General features: G+C 43.7%; 1 protein-coding gene across 3 annotated transcripts in view; it reads right to left on the reverse strand.

Annotated features, from left to right (window-relative positions):
* ADAMTSL1 (ADAMTS like 1) overlaps positions 1-17,149 on the reverse strand; it is a 920,800-nt gene that overhangs the window by 76,505 nt on the left and 827,146 nt on the right. For all 3 annotated transcript variants that reach the window (XM_032306889.1, XM_032306886.1, XM_032306887.1), the window contains one exon: positions 6,969-7,097. In XM_032306889.1, coding sequence (XP_032162780.1) covers positions 6,969-7,097 — 129 coding nt within the window. The remainder of the gene's footprint in view (positions 1-6,968; positions 7,098-17,149) is intronic.

Below are 17,149 nucleotides of genomic sequence, written 5' to 3' on the forward strand. Positions count from 1 at the left end.
TCTGCCTACTTGTGATCTCTGCCTGTCAAATAGATTAATAAAATCTTGAAAAAAAAAAAAAAGAAGAAGAGACTGGAGAGCTAGCCCTCTCTCTCTCCACCATGTCAAGACACGGTCAGATGGTGGTCTGCAATCCAGAAAAGAGCTCTCAACAGACCCGCAGGAGCTGGCACCTTGATCTTGGACTTCTCCGCCTCCAGGACCAGGTGAAATACATTTTGGACATTTAAGCCACCTTGTCTATGGACATTTTGTAATAGCAGCCCAAGGTGGCAGCTTTAATTCTTCAGGACGTTTCCCTGTGGTTGCCGTGCTGGCAAGCAGGCCCCGGCCCAGGACGAGCCTTCTGAGACAGTCTGTGTGGGAGGCTCCGCAGGACGCTGAGCTTGGAGTGAACCCAGAGGCAGAAAATCTGGGGCATCAATTCACAGGTCTCTGGGGAGCAGAAGGCTCCATTCCTCTTGCCCTCGGCCTGCTGGCTCCACTCGAGTTTACTCACAGCTCTTGAGTGTGTATCTAGGGTATGTCAATAATGTCAAATCCTGGTCAATGGGGGTCAAAGTCAGGAAGAGTCAAAGGGCTTAACCTTTAGTTCTGAGCTTCTCTGAGTTGGGGCTACATGCTGCATTTGGGGCAAGGACAGTGTTGCCTTTAATAGGCAGCCTACTGGTGAGGACACAGACATCTTCAAGGGATGGCCTATGTATCTGTTACTTGTCCTTGAATCTGCTGAACAGAGTTTGCCAGCGGTCTACTCTGTACCCCTGGCTCAGTAGCAGCTTCAATTATGGGTCCCTGGGGACTTCCTGCTCCTGAGCTCCCAGTAGGAGGAAGTAGGGTAGAGGCGGGAAGGTGGTCTCACACTCCCTCACTGATAATGAATGGCCTTGTGGGAAGTCACGGGTATCCTGGCTGCTCTGCTGCCTCAGCTGGGCCTGGAGCAGGGGCCCAAGATGCTGGTCAAAGTATCTGGCTAGTCTGCAGGGCCTTCCTCCCTATTACGAGGAATAGAGGAGGGATTCTCTGGTTTTCTCTTTTACTGCGATTAACAATAATTTGATGAGAAACACCATGGATCACACCAAACTTGCTGGAAGGAGGGCTGCTGAAATGGGATGAAGACTCAGAGACTGCACGCCTGTCACGTCGGGGAGAGGTGGGTCCCATGACGCCCAACGCTCAACTGCACAAGGACCAGAGTGGCCCAGCCCCTGAATACACCTGGACAGATGGGGCAGGTAAGAGGCAGAAAAGCTGAGTTTTCATTGCAGCACCACTAGGGAGAGCAAGAGCATTGTGATGCCTAGTCATGAGAGCTTGGGCTCTGGACCCCGAGCTTAGTTTTTAGGTTAAAAGAAAAAAAATCCACAGCATTCAGGAGAAAGCCTCCGAAAGGTCAGCTGAAGAAAGCATTCCCTGCCATTTCTCTCCTGAAAGCACAAGGAGAACTGAGGTCCTACAGATCATTTTCTGCAAGTATTTCCCTTGCTGGCACGTTCTTTTGAAGAGTGCCGTGGGCAGCAAGCACACAGTCCCCGCTAGGACCTAAGAATGTTCTAGAGCCAGGCAGCTGGACTAAATGGGCCCTTGGTTCCACTAAGTGAAGGGAAGCGGGAACACTCCCTCCACCACTGAACTGATGGGACAGTGTGTGTGTCTCCAGCACCAACATTCTTGAGGATCTCGGCAACATGGACAACCCCGCAGCAAGACTTGCTGCTGCTCCCAGTGCCTCCTTCTCTGGAAGGGCCCATGCTCCTGCAGGACAGCCAGAGGCAGAGACATGCAGGAGAAGAGAGGAAATTGGGCAGGGAGAGGTGAGAAACAAGAGGCAGAGGGAGAGAACCCAGGCCCCGAGAGAGACCTGGAGCTATTTCTCACTTCCCCAGGAAGTGGGTCCGAGCATCTTCAATTCCCTTAATCACTCTGCCTCCTGCACCCCCATGAAATCGGGGTGTTTGCCAGTGTGCAACAGGGTGCTTACCACAATGACTGAATTCTCTAGGTGAGGGGAAGGCGGCTCATGGGAGAAATGCAAACGTTCAGGATAGCAAAGGGTGGGAGGAGGTTACCTCCAGTCTCTGTAGAGCTAAAACCACAGAAGTGACGCCCATGCCGAAGGGAGAGAAATTATGTAGTACGCATTCTTTGATATATTTATTAGCAAATCTCTGTCAGGCTCACTCCAGTATGGCCTGCATCAAGAATTTGCTGATGGTCGAGTTGTGTCTGGTGTCCCATGTTGGAGGCTTCCTGCATAGGACTGGGGGCCTCGGCAGAAGACGACACTGAGATACTTTAGAATCTTTTCAGTCTCTTTCCCAACTGGCTCTGACATCTTACAAACAGAAGAAGGGAAGAGGAGGCCCCAGAGAGTCCTTTTTTCCCTTTTTTCCCCTCAAGAGATGATAATGAGCCTTTAGAGAATGTCACCAGCCCTTGTTTAAGCCAGAGTCCCTTGAAAAGGTACCAGAGACACTCGCCCAATACCGACATTCAGAATAGCTGAACATAGGGAGGGCACAACGGTCAGGGACTGTGCAAGATATCCTGAGCATGTGAGAGGAGAAAGAACACTTGGTGAACATTTGCTATAAGCCAAGATATTTTATAAAGATAATCACATTTGTTAAAGAGATGAAACAAAAATCTGCCTGAAGTGATGTTAGTTTGGATCCCTGACTGATGACGCAGGGTCAGAGCCTCTGTCTCTCCCTACTCCTCCCCCCATAGCCAGTCAGTGACCGACCAATGGCCGGGCAGAGATTCACACTCAGTCATTTGATGTCACAGATCCCAGCCTACCATGTGGACCACACCGCACGCCCTGTACCTGACTACCTCTTCAGAGAACATCAGAAATGCTATACTATTGTTTCTGAACTGTCAAATCCTTGTTTCTACTCTGAGAATGAACCTTTTCGCTGTAGCTATAACACCAAGATTATTGTGAAGAGGGGTTTCTAGAACCCATGTGTGCTTTGTCAGCACTCTTCTTGTCCAGAAGCTGGTCAGGTTGTGGGAGATTTTTTTCCCCCTCCTAGGCTGTTGTGATGTGACCACACCTTTTACCAGAAGAAATGTCTAAAAAATGACAGAAAAGATGCTCCACCACAGAACGCAGTCCTGTGCTATGGTGTTGACAAGTTACTTGGATAAGCTCCAAGCTCTAGCCTCCCAGCTACGACTGGTCTAAAACGGGAGGAAAAAAAACGCTGCTTTGCCTTTTTCCCTTTGCTGGCCTATCTTATCAGCAACACAATGCTCTCCCTGTTGCTTGAAAGGAATAAGTGAGTCTAGTCACAATGGGTTAGATGATTATGAGGATTAGAAACTTTCGTCTCCACAGAGCCTCCAGGGAGGGTGATACTAGAATATTCTTTTTTTAATCCGGAAAGGATATTTTTGCTGACCAGACCCCTTGTTGTATTTGGAAGGCTGCTGGCACCACACACCACACAAGCCTGTCAGCATCCTGAGCTGCCTGACAAGACGCGTTCCAGCGGCTTCTTCCATGGCGTGATGCGAGAAAAGGAAAGGTTGCAGTAACTAAAATGTTAGCTGTGGCAGTTATTCTGAAGAACCATGGAAGTCTGGAGAGGAGGTGTCTAGCATGTCACCTTTCTCCATACGGATTGAGGCAGACATTGATAGGGGTTCATAAAACCCGTTTCCTTCTTTTTCTTGGGTGCCCATCCTGGCCCCACTGCTCAATATCCCTTATGGTGGGGAGAGGGATGGTGACAAGAGGGACCGTGAGAAGTGGTAACAGATGCTTCTTCCAGGTGTGGCCCTTCAAAGCCTTCCCAACCATCCTCCATGCTTTGTTCTTCCCCTCTTCTGGTTGACAGGTTAGAGATAATCCGGGAGGAGACCCTGGGGGGCATGTGTTTAAAATAATAGAGCCACAAGCATTCTGTGACCCTGACTGTGTGGGGCAGTCAGCTCTTGGACTCCTGGGTAAACAACAATAAACTTCTATTTTGTTTGCTCCATGATATATTTGGGGGTCTACTTATTAGCATAGTCTAGCCTACCCGAATAAATATACTGCCTGCTGCTGATTCCTCAACTATTTATTTCTGCGTCACCAGTCCTACAAATTTTATCTCCTAAGTCTCTTGAAATCTTCTTTTGTTCTTAGGACAAAATCCCAAATTATACCATAATTTATAAAGCATGTAAGAGTTAGCCCCTGTCTGCTCTTGCCCCCACCTCCAGAAATAGGTCATGCTACTTTCTTCTCTGTTGTCTGTACTACAGTCACCACAGCCATATTCTACTCCTTTAGAGACAGTCTGCTCTTTCTACCTCAGGCCCTTTTCACATGCTGGTCCCAGTGGCTGAAACACTCCCTTCTCCCCCAGATTTTTATCTCCTACAAGGTCTTCTCAACTATTCTCAAGCAGAGGAAAAAGTGTGGGAGTGATAAACTGGATTGGATGACTTTTCAGAAAGAATGCTCACCATATTCACCGCTTAATACTTGTTATGTTTAAGGGTTGGGAGCAGTTTGTGAGGTGCATCTTACAAGTTGAAAGTATGTTTGTACAAGAAGTTATTTCATGAGAAACTGCTAACAACTCAAATATAGGAGGACATGAGTTATACTACATAAATTATGTAATATTCTTAATATGGAGTGTAAAATAGCCATTAAAATTACCCCAGAAGAGAGCCATGGAGGCACTTGTATTAGTAAAGTAAAAGTCACTCCTACTGCTCTTAACCTTTATAACACTCAGTATTTTGACTGGAGATGTAGCTCAAGGATGATGTCTTTGTCCAGCAAATTCACAGACCAACTGTGTAATCAAAAGTAGGCTCTTGCCCACCACTTCGAATATATACCTTATTTAACACAAGACACAATGACAAAGATACACAGATTTATTTTAGTCAACCATGATTAACACAAATGGTTCTCTGCATAAAAAGAAAACTCAAGCCTGTCATGGCTGGGCCAGGCAAGAAGTAGGCACAACAACCTGAGCTCTCACAATGAAGTCCCCAAGAGTGAGTCTCTGCGTGGAGTCAGGGACACAGGGCACCAAGTGGCGAGACAGAATTGGCCAAAGCTGGTTTTAGTGTCCCTGGTTCCCCACGGTATGTATTTCCTCACCTGGATTCTGGTTCTCTCCGTCCCCTTTAAGCGCCCCCTTCCTTGTTGCATGTCCCCTTGCTCCCCATTCTATTACTCTTCCCCATTTTGTCTCTCAAGAAGAGACCCAGAACAGTTGGCTCTATCTCTGGTCAGTGTTGTGTCTCTGAGGCACGTGTTTATGGTGGTCGGGCATGGGGTGCCCGTTGGGGCCAGAAGGCCCCTCCTGCACCACCAGGCCCTGCCTGAAGGCCAGTTCCTTAATGGGAAGCCCTTGTCAGAGGGTTTGCCTGACTCCTTCTCTGGGAGGGCCAGGCCTGACGGGATATGACTGAGGAAGGTCTCACTGACGAGGCTGGACACGCAGGCCAAGGGAAGCTTTATAAAGAGAAGCTAATTTCTGATGACAGAGATAGATTTATAGTTCTGATTTCCTGGAGCTACCAGAATATTTCAGAGGAAACCAGACTGGCTGTTCTTTGGAAACAACATGCTTTAGATTAAGATCTTCCTCCTACTTATTCTAAACTGGGTTATGTGTCCTATAAATCACAGGCGGAGGCAAAACCTCCGAGGATGGGGTGGAGATCTCGGATCAAAGAAAGCCCCAGAGAAGGGATGCCACTGCCGCTCCACTGTGCTCGCTGAGTATGCCTGGGGAAGCCAGCTTTGGGTGTGCCACACGTGGGGGTGTCTGATGAGGTTGGCGATGAGGGGACTGGAGCTGGACCCTGGCACAGCAGCTGTTCATTTCTTTGTACTGTGAGAGTGAAGACCCTTAGGATAGACGCCACCCACTAGTGGTCCAGAGGAAGGGAGAATCAGCAGCCGGGCCTTGGCTCTGTGCTGATATTTTTGGCTTCTTAATGGCAGGTAATACCTTTATAAAGAACATACTACCACCCGCTATTGTCTATGCCCTCTGACTCTCTGTTCCCTGTAGGCCTCTGAGTTTGCAAGGCCAAGTGGAGGGCAGTTCCTATTGATCACAACTCCCAAGAGCACTGGTGGTTTTCCATCATGACTCCTACCCACTTTGGATGAGAGCAAGCTCCAGATTCCTGCTGATCTTACCTCTGCCACCTCTCTGGTGTTCCTCTACTCTTTACCTATCCATCACCACTGCCCTGAGCCTGGGCCCCCATTACCTCTTCCCTAAACTACCAAGGCAGCTTTTGTTCTTATGATTTAACTTTTTAATCATCCCTACACTCAACATGGGGCTTAAACTCACAACCTTGAGATCAAGTGTCACTTGCTCTACCCACTGAGCCAGGCAGGCACCTCAACTACTGTGACAGTTTCTTAACTGGCCTCTCTGTCCCAATATTTCCTATTTTCAGTCCATTCTATGCACTGCTGTTGGCTTACTCTTCTGGAAGTCTGGCTCTTTAATGCCACTCTCTGTCTGCCTTTTCCTGAACTCCTTGGCCAAGCCTTTAAGGTCTTCCATGGTGCAATTGCAAGCCACCTTACTACAACTTAAGCCCCTCCACACCATTTCTCTATTCTGGGCTCCAGCCAGACCAAAACACACACTGTTCCTTTATAGTCTTGGGCTTTCCTACTTCCATGAATTTTTCACATTCGTTTGTCCGCTTGGAACACTCTCTGCTTCCATCTTGGCACATGAAGTGTTTAAGGCTGAAATAAGAAACCACCTCCATCCCAGCCAGAATTCATCTTTCCTCCTCCAAACTTTTGTAGCATTGTCCATTTTCAGGGTGACTGAGGTTCCTGCCTTAGCTTTCCTACTAGACCTGAGTCCCTGAATGTAGAATTTGTATTTATCTTTGTATCCTCCAACCTAGCACTGAGCTCCATTAATATTTGAATAGATGAATGAATACATGAATGCATTTCTCACCTGCAACTTGGCAGTTAATTGTCACATTCACTCCTTGCACTGTTTTGATGGTGCTTCCCACGTCAACTGCGATGGCAGCCTCCTCGGTGTTGATCACAGTCCCTCGTGATGTCTTCACTAGTGGTTTTCCTGAAGGTGGGAAGGAATGTGAGATTTTACTAGATGATGACTGTGGGCTCAGGGCGTTCCCTTGAAACACAGGGGTGACCCACAATGAACAACTTGTATACCCAGGCTTTTCCCACTGATCATGTTTTCCTTTGAAAAAAATTGTAACTGCGCGATATAGAAACCATCCATCCATCCGCTCATCTACCACAGAATTTCAGGAAAAGAACATGGATTGAAGAATCTGAGGATGGAGCATAGTATCTAACAAGCTGTGATGATTTGTGCATTTTATCATTAAATTTACAAATGATATTATAGCTTTTATTTTTAAGGGCTTATTATTATTATTTTTAAAGATTTTAAGTAATCTCTTCACCCAACATGGAACTCAAACTTAGAAACCCGACATCAAGAGTCACATGCTTTACTGACTGAGCCAGCCAGTCACCTCGGCTTTTTTTTTAATTAAATTTTTTACTTGGAGATAACTACAAATTCACATGTAGTTGTCAGAAATCACACAGATCAATCCCGTGTGTGCTCTACCTAGATTCTCCCAATAGCAACATCTTACAAAACTATAGTATCATAATTAGGACACTGAAATTGATAAAGTTAAGACACAGAACATATACAGGAGCCCACATGCTGTCCCCAACCCTGCTTCATCCTTTGACAACCATTAATTTCCTCTGCATTTCTATAATTTTGTCATTTCCAGGACATTATAAAAATAGTAATCTTTAAATTTTGTTTTCCACTCAATAATTTTGAGATTTTTTGGGGTCTCTCATGGAACTATGGTTGTATGTATCAATAGTTTGTCCCTTTTTATTGCTGAGTAGTATTCCATGGCATGGATTTATCACAGTTTCTTTAGCCATTCATTTGTTGAAGGACATCTGGGTTGTTTCCAGATTGTATCTATTCAAATAAAGCTGATACAAACATTTCTGTACAAGTCTTTGTGAGAACATAAGTCTTCATTCATCTGGGATAAATGCCCAGGAGTGCCACTGCTAGATCATATGGTAGTTACAGGTTTAATTTTTCAAGAAACTGAATCGTTTTCTAGAGTGGCTGTATCATTTTATGGAATGTAAAATCAGCAATATAGAGTGATCCAGTTTCTCTCCATCCTTGCCAACATTTAGTGTTGTCATTGGTTTTAATTTTAGCCATTCTGATAGGTGTGTAGTAATACCTGATTGTGGTTTGAGTTCCCATTTCCCTAATGGCTACTGCTGTTGGATATTTTTTCATGTGCTTATTTGTCATCTTTGTATCCTCTTTGGTGAGATGTCTCTTCAAGTCCTTTGAACACTTTCTAACTGGATTATTTTTTTCTTTTGAGTTTTGAGAGTTCTTTCTATTCTAGATATTAGTCCTCTGTTAGACATGTGGCTTGCAAGGATTTTCTCCCACTTCTGTAGGCTTTTTTTTTCATCTTTTTAAACATGATCTTTCACAGAATATAAATTTTCTTAACTCTAATGAAGTCTCATTTATTGAGTTTTCCTTTCATGGATCATGCTTTTGATATTAAGTCAAAACTATTTATTACACCTAGATCCTGAAGATTTTTCCTATACTTCTTTGGTAAAATTTCATAGTTTCACATTTTACATTGAAGTCTGAGATACATTTTCAGTTAATTTTTGTATAGGTGTGAGACTTCCATCAAACTTCACTTTTTTTGGCCTATGGATGTACACCATCATTTGATGAATAAGCTCTTGTTCTTTTTTTTTTTTTTTTTAGATTTTTATTTATTTATTTGACAGAGAGAAATCACAAGTAGATGGAGAGGCAGGCAGAGAGAGAGAGAGAGGGAAGCAGGCTCCCTGCCGAGCAGAGAGCCCGATGCGGGACTCGATCCCAGGACCCTGAGATCATGACCTGAGCCGAAGGCAGTGGCCCAACCCACTGAGCCACCCAGGCGCCCAAGCTCTTCTTCTTCCATTGAATTGCTTTTGTACCTTTGTCAAAATAGGTTGGGCATATTTCTGTGCACCTGTTTCTGGGTTCTCTCTTCTGTTCTACTGTTCTGTGCATCTATCATTTACCAGTACCACAAAGTCTTAATTACTATAAGCATATAATTAATCATACAGCTGAGTAGGTTGATACTTTCCACTTTATTCTTCTTTACTATTCTAGTTTCTTTGATTTTCTATATATGTTTACAATAATCTTATCTATAACCATAAAATCTTGCTGAGATTTTGATAGGACTTAAACCATTATATCAATTTGGGGAGAACTGATGTTTTTAACTGTGCTGAATCTTCCAATCCATGAACAGTGTAGGTCTATTTAGATCTCCCTTAATTTCTTTCAGCAGAGTTTTATGATTTTTCAGCATATAAATTCTATACACATTTTGTTAGAATTATACTTAATTATTTGGATTTTTTGAGGGATGATAAATTATATTTTTAATTTCAGTGTCCATTGATAATATATAGATATACAGTTGGATTTTGCATATATCATGACCTTGTTAAACTTACATGCTAGTTTTAGGACTTTTTGTGAGCAGACTTTTTGGTATTTTCTAAGTAGGTGATCATTTTATCTGCAAATAGTTTTCTTTCTTCCTTTCTGATCTGTATGCCTTTCATTTCCTTTTCTTGCATTATTTCACTGGATAGAACTTCCAGCACTGAGTAAGAGTGCTGAAACTGAGTAAGAATGCGGAATAAGAGTGGTGAAAGTGGGTTTGAGGTATGATGAGTGATTTTCAATTGAAACCTGGACATTTTCATATTACGTTATGCAAATCTGGATCTTATTTAAGCCTACTGTTTTAGCTGGCTTTCTCTGCAACCACTAAGGTTGGGGGGGTCAGGGAGGGGCTGCCTTGTTACTCTGCGGTGGAAGTGGAGGTCCAGATTCTCAACCTGGCCTCCTCTGTCACTCAGCAGGGGTGGGACTTCTGGCTCCCACTTGGTCTCCACTGATCCCACCACATGGGAGGGCCTCACTGCTGCTGGGTGGTGGGGGAAAGTTCTGACTCTCCAAGAGGCCATCTGTCATACCACCCCAGAGAAAAGGGTAAGGAGGGTGCCGCACAATGAGGATGGAATTCCAGATTCCCCTTGTCTTTTCCACATCCACCCTGTGGAGATGAAATCAGTCTTCTCTGACACCACATCTGTGGGGGTACTGAAGAACGCTCATTTCAGTCTGATGAGGTGAAATTGAGGTTCCCCATGCAACTTCTGCTGGTGTCGGTGAGGATGGGCCACCGTATATTGTTTTGAAGTAGAGTTTCCCAAAGGTTTTCTCTCTTGGTAGGCGACCCCTTTCCTGGTCCTTTGGCTAGAGAGCACAGTCTTTAGTTAAGCATTGTGTGTGAGTGTATGTGTGTGTGCGCCTTCCTATTGTTTTTCCTGACGGCTGGCTTCTTCAGCTCCAAGCCTGGAAGTTAGGAAGCAAAAAGAAAACTGATGAAGTAACAATAATGTTTCTCACTTCCCAGGGTCTCTAGCTGGTCTGCTTTTCCCTCTCCACTTTTTAGTCTTCTTCACTTTGTTTCATGTATCATCTCCGTGGATTTTAGTTGTATTTAGCAAGCATAGGGAAAAGTGCCTCTAAGCCATTTTGCCAGAAGTCAAGTGCTGGGTACATTACATTTTAATAGGCCTTTATCAGCTGGGGAGAAAGTTCACCGCTTTAGGTACCTGACCATAAAATACAATGAAAAGAATAATTTGTTGAGCACTTTGGGGGAAATAAGGTCCATGTGAAATCATTTTTATATACCCTACGCTTAATTCTTTGTAAGCCAAATGGATTTAGTTTTGTTTTAACCATTTTATAGGCAGGACACTCTATGATGGTATTCACCCTTCTGTGCCTTCATTAACTGTGAAGAAAAGCATAATTTAATTCAATCCTTTAACCCATTTTTTATGCTTTTTACTTCTTGTTTTCTCCTTCACCTATTTCTCATTATTCCTGCTTGCCCTGTTACAGACTCCCATAACAAGCTGTCCCTCCTTCCTTTCCTATCCCCCTTTTAAGGGCTCTAGGTTATTATGCTCATTAAAGCTATGTTCAAAGGCAGAAACTTGAGTAAGGTCTGAAGATGTGCATTGGCTCTCCATATCTGTTGTGACTATTTAGGGCTCTTTCCTCTTATTTCACCTATATTCCATATACTTGAGACATGGATGAGGTGACGTGAATATGAGTGAGTCTGTACTATGGTCTCTGAGAATAATGCAGGTGATAATAAGGGAACGCACCTGGAATGGCCCTGAATACACCTTGGCTTACCTACCTCCCCTCCCCGCCCACAGGAAGCTTTCCAGCTTGAACTCTAAATAGACCCTGAATCTAAGCCCTGCACTCTCCTTTGTCGCTGTGATGTGATGTTGCTACCATCTCTGGCTGGACTGCTGCAGAGCCCAACTGGTCTCACTTCCACCTGTCTTCCACTATAAGCCTCCTTCTGCATCAGCCAGAGTGATCATTCTCAAACACGGATCAGATCATGTAACTCCTTGGATTAGATTATCCAGTGCTTTATCAGTGCAATTAGAACAAAACTTCAAGTTTCTTTTCATGATCAAACAACCATGTCTTCTACGTGTTCAGCTGTCAACCTCTCCTACCTCGCTGAGGCCACACTCCCCATCTATCACTGCTCCAGCCATCCTGACCTTCTCTCCCTTTCTCCAAAAGATCAGTTCAGTTACCATGGCTCTTCTCTTTCCCTGCCATCCTCCAGCACAGACTTCTGCATGGCTGTCATCTTCGGTTGGTCCTCAGGCGCAAGTAGCACCTCCTATAGGAGCTTTCCTAACCATTTCATCTGAAGCACATACCCCTTTATGCCTGGCCAGTGGCTATGTATCTCGCTACCAACTTAATTTTCTTCATAAGCAAAGAATTATCAGAATTTATAATTTATTTGTGTATTCCCTGTCCCCCATCCCTCACGATGTGGCTTCCATAAAAGCAGGGATCACTGCTCTCTTGTTCTCTTTTCATTCCTACCACTGAGTCCTAGCAGACGGTAGGTCCTCAATAAATATCTAATAAGTGAATACATGTGTGCAGGTGGTGTGTTATATGCATTATCTGAATTTGTTTTTGTTTTCATAACAGGGCGGGTCAAGTATTTCTTTTATGAAATCAAGGAACTTAGGTTCAGAGAGGCTTCATGGATTGTCTAAGGCCATGAAACAACAAGGAATAGGGCTAAACTTGATGCTAGATTTTGACCTGAGGTCCAGTGCTTGTTATAGGGGATCTCAAATCCTTATCTGTGGACTGGCTGCCTCAGAACTCCCAGAGTACTTATTAAAAACATAATCTGTTCTGTTATACTACAAGTTGCCTCACTGTGTAATAAAAACAACGGTGCCAGTGGAGAAAAGTAGGTTAGGGACAAGAGAGTTTCAGACTCACAATTACTAAGTTATTTTTCCTATAGGAATTTTAATAATAAAAGTGGGTTTTATAGCTGCAAGTGTATAGCTATAAAATTCAAAAGTCACTGAATTAAACCCAGCCCTTAATTAATTATTCTGAGCTTTTGCTCAAAAGTAATGGCCTTTGTCCTGTCACTGGAGGGGCTGTCATCAGTAAAGGCTACTTGTATGTTTCTTATTACCTTTATGATCCACTGTTAAGACAAATCACAAAGTCACCCAAGTATTTATAATTAATGGAAATATACAATGAAAACAATGTCTCTTAACCACGCCTCTTAGATCTATTAGAAAAAGCTTGTTACATTATTGAGTTCCATTCTAGATCTACATTTGAATCTCAGGTGGTTTAAAACTAGCACACAGAGGGGCACCTGGGTGGCTCAGTGGGTTAAAGCCTCTGCCTTCGGGTCAGGTCATGATCCCAGGGTCCTGGGATCGAGCCCCACATCGAGCTCTCTGCTCGGCGGGGAGCCTGCTTCCTTTCCCCTCTCTCTGCCTGCCTCTATGCCTACTTGTGATCTCTCTCTCTCTCTGTCAAATAAATAAATAAAATCTTAAAAAAAAAAAAAAACTAGCACACAGAGCTATGACTTTGACTTGGGACACGAAGGTTCTTCCTACCCCAAGAACAAGGCAACCATGAAATGCTTTTGGGTGCCTTCTGATTTACTCCATCATGGTTGCCAAGGAGACAGATTCATCCAGTGCGTATTACCATCCCATTCTAGTATGCACAAGTAGAGGCTTCTCCAGGACACAGTCCAGCCTTTTGACACAGTTGTCCGTTCTGGGACAGAAGCTGTAATCTATATTTTCAACAACTTCATAGGTAATTCTGATACACAGTCAGGTCTGATAATCAACAAATCACATTCTTGGTTTTTCTGTAACCGATTTCTTGGATTTGTGATGAGTTGGGGAGATTTGTTTTGAGAGATAACTACTAGTTCCCTATTTGAAATTTTCATGTTGGAGCTCTGATTTTAATGGTCAACCAACAACAACAAAAATATGAGCCTATTTTAGACCACCTGGATGATTACCTAATAAGGGAACACGGCTAAAGAACGCCATGCCTAGCTAGCTTTGTGTCTGATTCTAGTAGCACGAATGAGTCTGACTTTAATTACAGAGGTTAACTAAGAAGCAAAAAAGGAGAGATGCAGAGAGAGGGTGAGAGAAATGAGAAATTAGATGTTTGTGGGAAGACAGTGCTAAAAACCAAATGTCATTGAATACTGTATTAAAAAAGGCTCTTGTAAGAGGCAAAACAGAAGTGTCCAGAGCATGGGCTGTGACCGCCGGGCCTAGGCAGCGTGAGCCAAATGTGGCCTCTCAGGCCTGTGTGCCTGGGCCACTGGTGGCCACTCCCTTCTGCGACTGCGCTCAGCCAGTAGATCCCAGGTGCACTGCTTCCTGACGTAATTGAGAGGGTTTCTAGATGACGCGTTTGTTTAATCTATGAATTTGTGTTACAGTCGAATAAGATCTATACAGAAGGAGATTATCCTTGTTTTATATGCCCAAGAAAAACAAGGAGATGGGAACAGAGGCAAGTGTTTCCATTTATTGGGTCTAATGTGAGGCATCAAGTTTGTCAGAGAGAAACAGAAACAGAAGCTTTAAGAGAATTGTTTTTGCTCACTTCCGATACCACAGCCCTTAGCTTTTGGATTATGGTTCTGGTTAGAAATAATGTGGAACAGGGGAATTAGAGCTTCATTAATGGTCAGACAGGGCAGCCCTTGTCCAAAGCATGAATGGAAGGCATAGCTGAACCTTGTGTGCTGGTATCCAATGGTGTGCCTCCTCCTACTGCCTTTAGAGCAGGGATGCTCGGCGTCCCAGGCACTGTCCTCATCCTGAGGGACGAGCCATGGAGAGACAGGCATGAACGAATGAGCAGCCCCAGGAGCACATGCTCAGAAATACATTCCTCTGCAGTCTGGGCTCTGGCTCGTGCCTCTTTCCCACATGTGTGCCTCTGGGTAAAATCAAAACCCAATGGGAAAAAATCTGAACATATGTGCCTGAAAAATATCTTTGGCCCAGTATAAAGGTGATTGAGAGAGGAGCCAGAGGAGATGGAAGGTTTGTTTTTTGAGTGCAGCCAAGAACAGAGAGCATTTTAAGTAACTTTTTCTCAGGGCCCAAGGCCAGGCCTTTGCTAATAGGAACTTTGTTTTTAACAGCATGATGCCTTCCATTCTAAAAGCCATGACTGACACGGATTTGTTACTAACCAAACTCTTTTTTCTTCCTGTCACACAGCTAGGTCACTTTCCAGACTCTTTGCAGTTATGTGTGAGCAAGGTAACGAGTTCTAGCAGATGGGCTGTGAGAAATATGCCACTTCTTGACCCAATCTACAGAAACTCTCTTGAGCAATAATTTTAGATTTTTTTTAAAGATTTTTATTTATTAATTTGACAGAGAGAAATCACAAGTAGACGGAGAGGCAGCCAGAGAGAGAGAGAGAGGGAAGCAGGCTCTCTGCTGAGCAGAGAGCCCGATGCGGGACTCGATCCCAGGACTCTGAGATCATGACCTGAGCCGAAGGCAGCGGCTTAACCCACTGAGCCACCCAGGCACCCTAATTTTAGATTTTATGAGAACAAGAAATAATTATGATATTTCAGCCATCGTATATTTATGGTTTTGTTTGTTATACAGGCTAGCAAATGCTAACCCAGGCTTAGTGGATATTTGTTGACTCATTAAATGAACCAAACGGATCTTCTTTCGTTTCTAACATGAGTCACAAACATCATTTGGTGGCTAATAGTAGCCATCAAAAATGAATCGTACTTCAAAGGCTTGTGATTCTGACTGTGGAGCTGGTGGTAATCTCTGCTGGAAAGGGCACATGTGCATGAGTTCCTAGGCCGGGTGAGGCATGTTGAGGATTGCTGGGGTACAGAGTAGTGACAAAAACAGGGACTGTAGGCAATAGGTTTGAAGACTACCAAATGGCTGTATTTGAGTTTCTGAAGCATAAACTAGCGACTGGCAGAGTCCTTCTAGACTACCAGTCAGGAGTGGATTCTGGGTCACATGCTTGAGGACTGAGCAAGTTATTCCTGCCTTGTTTTTCTACTTCTATAGCAGCAGAGCTGAGGAATAAGTACACTAATGCATGTAGAGCTGTTAGAGTAATTCCATCGCACAGTGAGAGGTTGGAACAAATGTGAGCAATCATCGGCATCAGCTCTGCTAAAACGGAGAGGAAATGTTACGGTAGGTGTTGATGAACTAAGAAGACAGACAGAAATGGACAGTGTAAAGAAAAGAAAGAGGAAAAGGACTGAAAGAGAAGGATCAAATCTTTTGGTGAGAAAAAGCTCAACTGCTTCCATTTTGAAGAACTATGAAGGTTTTGGAATAATCAGGAGAAGTAATTTCAATACAATGGATTCTCCTGAAACTGCTGTCAGTATCTGGACAGACACACAGAGCTTAAACGTCACTCCAGGGCTGGTCTCCTTGGAGACTCCAGAAAGTATCCACTTGCGAGATTGTGTATGCCAGGCTGACTTGCTGGGGACCCCCACGTCAATGTTCAGGAAAGCAGCTGTGATATCCACAGTGGTCCCAAATCTCGACTTGAGAGAAAGGTGAACAAGGCAGTGACACCCACTAATGAAAATATTAGTGTGAAGAGGTTTTACAAATTTCACATACTTTCAATATCTAAAACTAAAACAACCGCATTTGATCCAGCTTTCATCGATGGGTAATGCCTGTAGTTAAGTAAGAATATGCAAACAATGCTGTAAGAAACACTGGCTTCTGCAATTTATCACAGGCTTCTAGTAAGGGCCACTGGAGTTAAGTCTGCAAAAACTCCCTGAGGTGAGAATTCCCAGTTGAAGATTTTGAGACTTATGAGTTAAATAGAGTTTAAGGGGCCACAATCAGTGTGATCCCATGAAAGCCCTTATAAAGGCCAACAACATCTTGCACATCGAAATGAATAATGACAGATACAGACACTATTACTAGTTACCATCCCATGCTGGCCAGAAACTTCTCAAGATCTGGCTACCTAGCCATTTCAACAAGAGTCGCTTTGTTATAGATAATAGTTATATTGAAATGCATGATTTTTTTTTTTTCTTAGTCTGGTTCTCCTTCCAAATGCCTTTCACATTTTATAGCTCAGGGATTTTTAACTCCTTCCTGTCCTGCAGTCTCTCATGTAGGGTCTCCTTCACTTCACTTCCACCTCCTGCCTTGAGAGTCGGCATCTGAACCTTCAGTCCACTCTGCTTACCTGGTGCCCTTTCTCATCACCAGTCCTCTGGGAACCTTTCCTCTAACCTGTTGTTTTTCCTAAGGCATTACTGGCAAAACCTATATTTCTTCTAGCCTCCCAATGTAAAAGGAGGGAAATTTGTAAAAATTAGAATTTCAGGTAAGGGAAGTGTATAGCAGGTGGAGGGACTGCTCTTCTTGATTTGCATGTAAGAAATTCATGAAACTTTCAGGTATTCAAGAGACCCAAAAGTGTATCTATTTAAAACCCCTCTGTTTATAATAAGGACACAGACTTATAGTTCAAAATCTGCTCCTAAATTTTGTAATGAGGCAGATACTTGCCTTAGAATCTTACTTATTCCATGA

This window comes from Mustela erminea, chromosome 12, assembly GCF_009829155.1.
Source record: "Mustela erminea isolate mMusErm1 chromosome 12, mMusErm1.Pri, whole genome shotgun sequence".
Lineage (NCBI taxonomy): Eukaryota > Metazoa > Chordata > Mammalia > Carnivora > Mustelidae > Mustela > Mustela erminea.